Source organism: Notothenia coriiceps, unplaced genomic scaffold, assembly GCF_000735185.1.
Source record: "Notothenia coriiceps isolate Sejong01 unplaced genomic scaffold, NC01 NC01_scaffold00016819, whole genome shotgun sequence".
In the NCBI taxonomy this organism is placed as follows: Eukaryota; Metazoa; Chordata; class Actinopteri; order Perciformes; family Nototheniidae; genus Notothenia; species Notothenia coriiceps.
Genome location: NW_011349520.1, coordinates 38166 through 47736, shown reverse-complemented (window position 1 = coordinate 47736; position 9571 = coordinate 38166). Strand labels below are relative to the sequence as shown.

General features: G+C 41.6%; 1 protein-coding gene across 1 annotated transcript in view; it reads right to left on the bottom strand.

Annotated features, from left to right (window-relative positions):
- Positions 1-6205: 6205 nt before the first annotated feature.
- The window catches only part of LOC104949787 (stromelysin-3-like), a 38317-nt gene continuing 34951 nt past the window's right edge, over positions 6206-9571 (bottom strand). Inside the window, exons 5-8 of the mRNA XM_010776192.1 lie at positions 9318-9556; positions 8008-8212; positions 7284-7544; positions 6206-7120 (exon numbers count right to left, since the gene is read on the bottom strand). Of these exons, the coding sequence (XP_010774494.1) occupies positions 7002-7120; positions 7284-7544; positions 8008-8212; positions 9318-9556 (824 nt within the window). The 3' untranslated portion in view covers positions 6206-7001. The remainder of the gene's footprint in view (positions 7121-7283; positions 7545-8007; positions 8213-9317; positions 9557-9571) is intronic.

Genomic DNA, 9571 nt, shown 5'->3' with positions numbered 1-9571 from the left:
ACAATACCTACCGGTCCTACGAAGTATCGCCCGGAAATCGAGTAATCGTAACCACCCCAGACACAGAAAGTCGAAGGACCAAAGTGTTATGGGGTGTATAAGAGATAACCCAAGTCCAGTCCCTTAACGTCCGGTTGCTCCGTCATTACGGTACCAAGTCATGTGGTCAATGACCACCAAAGAACCGTGACACCGTCACGGTCTAGTACGACCTTCTCGCCTCACCTCTAAGGAGTAGAGGTATCTCGAAAATCGTCTGCCTTCGTACATCACAGATTTTAGAGAACCATGTGGTCGACGTAAATGAGACCGAACTACTTTGTGTCACCTGGTTGTGTCGTCGACTGTACCCGAGGGGTTTGGGTAGCGACTGACACCCTTGAAGTGTGACCTAAAGTTCGTTGAACCTAAAACGAGGAGAGGTCGGAAGAGGTCCTGGAGACGCCGGAACTGAAAGGTTTAATTTATGTTTTGAACGCAGACTTTTCTCACTGAAACCTGGTGACACGTTTGACAGGTCACCGAAGGAAAAAGGAATGGGTTCAGTCTGCGGAGAAGGAACACAGAACTCAAGTCTTTCACGAACTGGTACCCTTATCGCCGATAACATCGGGTCACAAGGGCCTGTGCAGACACTTGTCCCTCGCCCTATGGACCTGAGGTCGGAAGTCAGGTGACAGAAACTCGAGGGCGACTTAAGACCTTCGCTGAGCAGAAAGTGTTACGACAACTTCGACGCCGTAGAGAGACCGAACACGTCCGCCAAGGGCGGTGTAACAGGGGAAGGTTGTCTGAAAAACACCTACACGAACTTTGACTGAGACACTTGTCGAACGAGAAAACTCTTTAAACGAAAACAAGAATGGGAGGACTACCTCCCACAGTTACTGCCAGGAGACCTGTCGTCAGGTCTCAGGGTCGTAGAAGGGTATGACACTAAAAAATGACTGGGTTCGACCTCAGCGAGAAAGTTCCCGAGTCCTTTGCGCGGTCCCACAAGCTCACATTAATCTGCTCAAGTCTGCCTCCTAACGCGAACTCTGTGCGCGGCACTCCAGATCACTATGCGAAAAAGTACCTCCGCTTAGCGCGCCCTCGAAATCGTCTCATCCTATAAACTCAAAAGAATTCGACCATACGGTATTAGCCGTTATAATTTATTATTTTCGAACGTTATAAAGTCAACTAACTCTACTTAGGTCTTACATACTGTAAGAACAAAAAAATAACGTATGTCTTATTTCTTGAAAATAGTGTTTCATAGATTAAAGACTCCTGTCAGGAGCATCTACTAGAATAAATTTATTATTAAGCTACTTTTGAAGTGATGTGCCACAGGCTGATTGCCTCCATGCCACGCCGCATTGATGCAGTAATCCGTGCAAAAGGATTCCCAACCAATTACTGAGTGCATTAATGGACATTTTCAAATGTTTGATTGTGTTTTGCTGTTATAAATCTTTTTTTTTTACTTGGTCTGAGGAACTATTCTAATTTTTTGAGATAGGATTTTTGAGTTTTCTTAAGCTGTATGCCATAATCAGCAATATTAAAATAATAAAAGGCTTGCAATATTTCAGTTGATTTGTAATGAATCCAGAATGTATGACATTTTTGTTTTTTTAATTGCATTACAGAAAATAAAGAACTTTATCACAATATTCGAATTTTCTGAGACAGTCCTGTATATCAGAGTCTTTCAAAAAAGGAACCTAAACTTAAACTTTGATTTTAATATATTTTTAAACTGACAAAGTGAAGTGCTTTAATGTTAAACCCTGATACATCCCAAAGAGTTTCCAACATTTAAAAACAGTTAAACATTTGAAAAGCTCCAATATAAAGATCTCAAAACTATTTGAATATCTGGTAGTTTAAGCCTTTTACAATTATTTATTATCTTAGTAAATGTGGAAACAACATAATAAACCGTATGATCTAACTGTATAAAAAAATCTGAAATTAACATAGATCGACTCTTAATAGGTAGATTGTACATTTTAAGAGTAGTAACATTTGAAAATGAATAGTTTCTAACTCTATATCTCAATAATAGTTTTATTTGTGATCCCAGTTTGGTGGCCAGAGTTTAAGCTGTTGTTGTTGTTGTTGTTGTTGTTGTCATGGTTTCTTACCACAGCAGCGGTGGTGAGGATGCAGGCGGTGGTGTACGCTCGTGTCACCACGGGGATCTGAAAGTACTCCTGAGTGAAGCTGTGAGCCATCGTGCTGCTGCTGCTCTCTGTCAGCGATCATCTGCTCACTGGGTGAGTCAACAACACAGGTCCCACCCCCTCACTGCCTTCTGCCAATCAGATTCACCCTTCAATTAACACCATCCACCCCACACACTGACAACTCTTTCACATGCTATGGTCACTTTTAAAGCAAAGACATCAGAATTCAGGTGCAGAAATATAAAGATACTTTATTTTTATGATCTCTACATTTAACCCCAGTGTTATGATACCTTCATATTTTTTATTCAACAATAACTTCTTTAAAAAATGTATTTCATTTATGTTGGATTTACTTTCCAAAGTAAGTGAAAAAGATTTTAAATTGTTTACCTATATAAAAATGTGATGGTTATGATACTTGAACAACAATGAGTGGATTAATTAAAATAATAATAATAAAAAAATACCCTTTCTCCCTTAGCGCCCCTTAAAAAAAGTCCTTTAACTCAGTTGGATTTAGCTTATCAATTAAGTTTGTACAACAAAACAAATGTAATACTTGCATAGTACCGATACTTGCATAACAATAAGACAAATCAATAATAATAAAATAAAATCTATAAAATTATTATTACTAATAATAATACGGCTACATATAATTATTTATTATCCACTATGTCTAGTATTGGAACCATAGTAATAGATCGATTGGTAAAAAGGTTATGTTTTTATTAGAAAGCAAACAATATGCAGTTCATACATTTCAATGCACTGGGTATGGGCTACATATGAGTACAAACAAAAAAAAGTAATCAAAGACATGTATGTACAACAAACTTATGCTAAGTTGTGTATAAATATTATTTCACTGGTTAACACTTGAGTTGCAGAAACAATTCAAAGAACAGAGTCTGAACAATGACTCGTCAGCGTCCTGCACTGAAAAACTGCACTGAGCACCACAGTCTGAACTAAGCCTTCACATCTCAAGCGCTGCAACGATGACTCAGCGGTTCTCAACCAGGGTGACCTGATCCTCAGAGGTCAGAACATGTCACATGTAAGCTAGTAAAGTATGGAAATACTCAAGTAAAGTACCTCAAAGTTATACTTGAGTGAATGTACCTTTCCACCAATGCCATTTGTGTCTTAATAGGCCTAATACATTTGTCTTATGGTTCGGCAAAAAATAGCAAAAGCCTCCTGGTGAAAACCGCTGATCCACGCAGCAGCTTGTGTCCCTGAATGCATCACACTGACTGTGTGACCTGATTTGAGCACCGTGTTTTGTTAAAGAACAGCGATGAATTAATGAAGTTTGAGACATGAAAGACACAAAAGGAGGAAATAATTGACATCTGCCCTCTAGATGGCGCACTGGAGCTTTTTCACTACCACAGAGAACCTGCAGTCTGGTGAGTCATCAAGAAGAGGGACAACAAAACATGACATACAGTGATGTTATCACATTATACATTATACCTCATATGGATACATCATTTCTTTAAGTCTTCATGTTGTTGTATTGTAAAAGTTTCAGGGAAGAAGAATTAGGTCACATAATATCCCAAAAACGTACTCAAAACTTGAACATTTGGCCAAATATGAAAAATAAATACAATACTTTCTACATTATTTTTAGAATAAACTAGATAAAGGTCCTTGTGACCACCATCGTTTTTCAGAGGTGATGTTTTGTCAATATGAATCTCTAATGCGATATCTGAACTCTTCAGATCATCCTCCAATAAAAAGCCAGCACTGCAGAGATTTGCTAATAATCGGTCACACACATTTGCGTCAAGTTAGTGTGTTTCCATCCACCTGTTTTTATGTGCATTTTGAAGTTGAGCAATAAAAAACCTGAATGGAAACACCAGTTGAAATATCTTTAAACTGTTAGTTGTTGACTTTTAGTAAACCGTAAACCTTAATCAACAGTTATGAGGAATGAATCTTGACTTAAATTAAGCATGTGAATTAAACAGCACTTATCATTGCAAAGCAGTAAAAAAAAAACACATCAATTCCATTGTGTTTTCCACATCATTATTTAGTGTTCACACTTCTTTTGCAAAGGTTTAATGGCTGTGAAGTATTACTGCAACTGTTTCTCTTGATCAACAACACTCCTAATATTTGCACAACAGTAGCTTGCATTTTCTTATGAAAGTTTTCTGGAAATTCTGTAAAAATTTGCAATACATTTGGACGGAAACTTGGCTTTTGTTGACACCAAACAGAGTGTGCTGCCGGAGTGATTCACAATGGGACATTAAAAACACAAGTCCATCATTCTCAAAGTTATGACTGTGTCACAAAATAATCCATATGCAGCTTTTTCCAAACCTCTGCATAATAACAGACCGACTTCAAAGTACTGTGAATTTAGTTTTTATGTTCTGATTCATGGCCAGTGTGATTCAGGAAGGCAGGGAAATCAACTGCATATGTGAAAACATCCTTCAACTCTTGTTTACCGACATCATTTCCCCGTGCTTTTCCCTTTTGGTTCCGATAGTTCCTGGATTTTGCGTTCACACCAAAAAGAGAACTTAGTTCATGAGAACTTTTCCCCCCTTTTCAGTCCCTGCTAGAGAGCTGGTAATTTCCTGGGGACAAAAAATGTTCCAATTTCTTCTGGGCGGATTGCAAACCATGCCCCGTAAAACTCGGAAAAGTTTTGTGAAGCCGCCATTGTATTTGCTGGCATTAGCATTATTAGTATTAGCATTAGCCCAGCGCACCAACGGAGAGAGAATAACTTATGGCAACACAAAAAAAAACATGGGAGCTTTGGAGTGATGAGGAGGTGTCAGCGTTCAGGCGATTTACACGGAAGCCAGTCCCCAACTCCGGGGACTTCCGGCCGGGGACTTCGGGTGGCAGTATACGCCGTGAAGTTGTTTGTGGCCTGCCAGTAAACCCAAAGCAGAAGAAGAAGTGACGTCAGTGGCTTCATTTGCCTAATCTTCCCTCAGGGAATTATTCCTGTGTGAACCCGATCTGCTCTTTAGTTTCATGGGGGAACTAAGTGCTGGGAACTAAGTACGGCAAAGTACTTGGTGTGAAAGCGGCTATTGCATTAATACATGCTCTTTGCAGAGAAAATGTACAAATCTACCTTCTGCAGCTTTAAGTTTGATGTCACAATTCAAACACTTGAGTATCGGCAGTCCATCCATATGACGACCGACCCATGCAAACGCGCTACACCGGCCCAAAACAATCCATTCGGATAAACACACTGCAGCTTCAGAAACTATCCAAGTAAAAGAACCACAAATGTGCCAAAACACATGCAAATGAAGAAACATCTTCGCCAAACCCGACAACACATGCTCAGAGTTTATTAAAAGCTCTGCATAAACGAAAACTTGGACATTAAAAAGTGACGCACACTGCTGGGACCGGAGTGCTTGTTGATGTTCAGGCGTTATGAAGTTGGTCCACTGTCACTGTTGGCAGAGTTAGGCCCCATTTACACGGGAACGGAAACGAAAATGAACCGAATTCGATATCAAAAAAGTATTCCGTTCACACGAGACCGCTCGACCCGCTGGAGACGCTGTAGTACATATGCCGGGCCTGCAAGTTGCGCTGTACTTCCGCCACAAAATACACCAAAAGCAGCAAAGAACACTTCCCGAGCATGGTTGCCCTTCTGTTAATTCTCCACGGCGGATTTAGCAGCAGAGGTGGGGAGAGGCAGGGCTCTGGCTGTTTCTCTTTTTCTCCCTCCCAGAGGCAAGCGTTTGCTCCTGCTGTAAATCTCCCTGGTATACCACCAGCAGATGAAAAACACCCACCTTTCCGCCTCTTCCAAGGGACGAGGGAACCGTGCGGCAGAGTTTCCGTTCAAAAAAATGTTCGCCGGTCAACATGTCCTTTAAAGTTGAAATCTTCCGGACAAAATTAGAAAAGTGCTGTCGCTTTAAAACAAATTAATAACGACTCTATATAATAATATAACAATAATACACGGAGCCTCTCTTTTCCTCCCCCTCTCCCACGTGTCTCCGTCAGCAGCAGCTGATCTCTGATCTCTCTCTCCTGTCCGATTAGACTTCACTCGCGTTTATGTCCATATCGATCAAATCTAGCTGGAGGCTCTTGCTGGGTGCACTGTCCTGCGAGATAACGGGACCTGGCTCGAAACACTCGGTTGTTGTTGTTGGCGAAACACATCAGCAATGACACGGGTGACACGGTCACCTTCACAGCTGTGTGCATTACTTTTTAGTGTCCCTGTTTGTGTTGTGTTTTGAGCTAATTTCTTGCGATTTTCTTTTATTTGCAGCGTTTAGTGTATCCAAAATGTGTGTGAACGCTGTGCATGTTTCTTTAAGCTGGTGAAGAACAGGTTTCTTCATTTGCATGTGTTTTGGCACATTGATTTGTTTCCCCTCTTTACATCGTTTTTGAAACTACAGTGCTTTGCTCCTAATGGAAGTAACACTACAGAATAGATGTAATGGAACATATCCTTTACAGTTTCTGAAAACCACAATCAGTCGAACATTCCAGGCTCAAAGACAGGAAGTGAGAGCGATGCAGCATCACACGTTGTTAATACAGGGCCCAGACCTCAGCTTTATGGTTACAAAAATGTGCAAAATAAATACGAGTACAGCTGCACAGGAGGTGCTAAGTCTGAGGAAACATTACTTGGTTTTCCTGAGAAGAAGGTGTAATAAATGGAGGAAAGCGTAAACGGATATATATTGCCATCCTTCTAGAAACCGCAGGATGAGCACACAAACGTCATTGCTTCAAGAACTCCTCTTCATAGTCATAAATCTGGCTCTTGTTCTCCATAGCTCAAATGTTTCTACATCCGAAGAAGTCCATGCCGATGTAGCGGGGATAGCCCTCCAAAGAGTTCATGCCAACGGGATCGAACTTCCAGTACTGTCGACCTCGGACAAAGTGAGCGTAGCCTGAAAGATAAAATAAAACATTCTGTGTAAATAAATCAGATCCCAACAAACCAACTAGCTTATAAAACAAAAAAAATAAAGATATCTGGATTATCTATGAATCCCTGGGGAACATTTTCAGATAGGAACTCTTTGACTTGGTTAGTTTTGCCTTGGACCGTACCGTAGACATCCCTGAAGGTGGCATCCACCTCGTCAGGGATGCCGCTCCAGTCCTTCATGCTGCGCGGGTAGACGGACTCCACCCTCTGCTCTCGGGGGCTGAACCTCCAGTAGCTACCCGACTTGAAGAAGTAGGTGTTGTAGTTGGAATCGTGGCCCCAACGCAGCGCCGCCTGGATCCCAGACACCGACAGACCCAAACTCCTGATGGACTCCGGCCCTCGGATCTGCATCTCGGCATCGAACACCCAGTAATTCTCACCTGCCCCGAGAGAGAGATGTTGAACAATGCCATTTATTTCTAGAGCTTTTTAGCCCTGTCTATACAACTCAAGACTATACCCCAGGAAGATGTTAAAAGACGGTGGAAACGATTTAGAGGTTTGGCGAAGAATATAAATATATGACAAAAAAGAGCAATTAGGGCTCTTGGGAATTAACTCAAAAGATCCCAAAAGGTCCTTATTCCTATCACTAGTAATCTGACTTCAAATTATGTTTATGGCCCTCATAGTGAGGAATGGGACTGACATATGTTTGAAGGAAACATTTCACCTTAACCACATCTAATGGAAATACACACAAACAACTCTACAGCTCTGTGTTAATTACCACTTAGCACCAGTTTAAACTTGCCCAAGGCTGCTTGATACTTGGTGACTGCTGCACTCACATGAAACCTTTAACCACATAACAGCACAGCTCAGACCGTCGTCAATGCCCACCTTGAAAGAACCAAATATTCCCTGACTTGTCTTCAAAGGCGGCGTCGATGTTGTTGGGAATCCCCCTCCAGTGACGGGACGCCAGCGCTGGGTAACCGCTTTCCAGATGCCCGTCCCTGATCCGCCACACGTAGCCCGACTTGAAGAAGAACAGCTCCCCTCGGATCATAGACACGGCATCAAAGTCCGTCTGGCAGGCGTCAGGCTGAAAATGAGACACAAGTGTAAAGTTTCTTCCAAGATGTTTTTTATTGCAGCAGTATGGAGTGTTAAGGAGCCGTTTTATTGTCTGAAAGGATCCCAAAATAACGTCCGGTAAAATACCTCTCGGTTACAACTTAGAAGAAACTGTTTCCAAGTGCTTATAACTAAATAATGACTTTTTACCATTATTTATAATTTTTGGTTAAAAAAAAACCCCCCTGAATGAAGTGGTGAAGTTTCAAAGATGCTTGCTTTTTTTAACAGTGTGTGACCACAGGAACCACTGTGGGATAAAGGGATAAGGCTGGTGGTCTATTCTATATTTCTCTTGTCAACAAAGACCATAGAAAAAATGAATGATCAACTTTATTCCCCACGGATATCCTTTTCCTCTGTGTCATAGGGCTCCATTGAGTTCCAGAACATAAGTGAGCCGCATGTACTGCACCAAATGGGGATTAATCCTCTGCTTGATAAAGTCCCCAACAAAAAAACGATTTACCCCTGTTTGAGTAACCTTTATTCATTTTAAAGATGCATGTCTTCAGTAAGAACTACTGTGATTGGTCCTAGACGTTGGTTGGTTTTATTTGATGTCAATATTCATTAGAGCATGGCACCTAATTTGTCCTTTGGAGTTTCTTGAAGTGAGCTCAACTCGATAAAAAGAGACTTTCTGCAACCAAGCGTGACATTGTTAAAAGCTGCTCAACAAAACAAACAAGCTTACAAGACACGATCAATCAAGCTTATGCTTCTGTTAGGGTTTATCACCAATGGTGCTTAATCCGCCACTGAAAAAAGTCCACTTCAAAAGCACAATACCTTCCTGATTCACTTCCATAAAAATTAAAGTGACCAGCTGTTCAAGGAAATAACTGAGCATTTTTTTCCTTTATTACAAATGAAACTCCATTTGCTCCAGCTGTTTTAGGTAGGAACCAATGGGATTGGAGCTGAGAGCTACATACAGGAAGTCAGAAAGACATAGGAACACATTGTTGGTTTTGGTCCTTTCATAGGATTTGTTGACAATAAGAACATTATTATAGTTATTTTGAGCTGTTTTGAACTGGTTATTGTAATGTTGCGTCAGCTCCACTCACATTAGCGACGATCTCGTTAGTCTCGGGGTTGGATGGAGGTGGAGGGGAGGGTGGCGGTGAGGGCAGGACCTGTGGTTGAGCTCCATACAGGTACTGGATGCCCCGCTTGTCATCCTCGCTCAGCCTCAGAGGGTAGGAGAAGGTGTAGTATGCGGACATGATGGCCCCAGGCTCGCGAGAGTGCTGCAGGCCAAGGACGTGCCCGAACTCATGGGCGGCAACCTGGAGAAGGTCTGTGCCTACAGGAGGGAGGG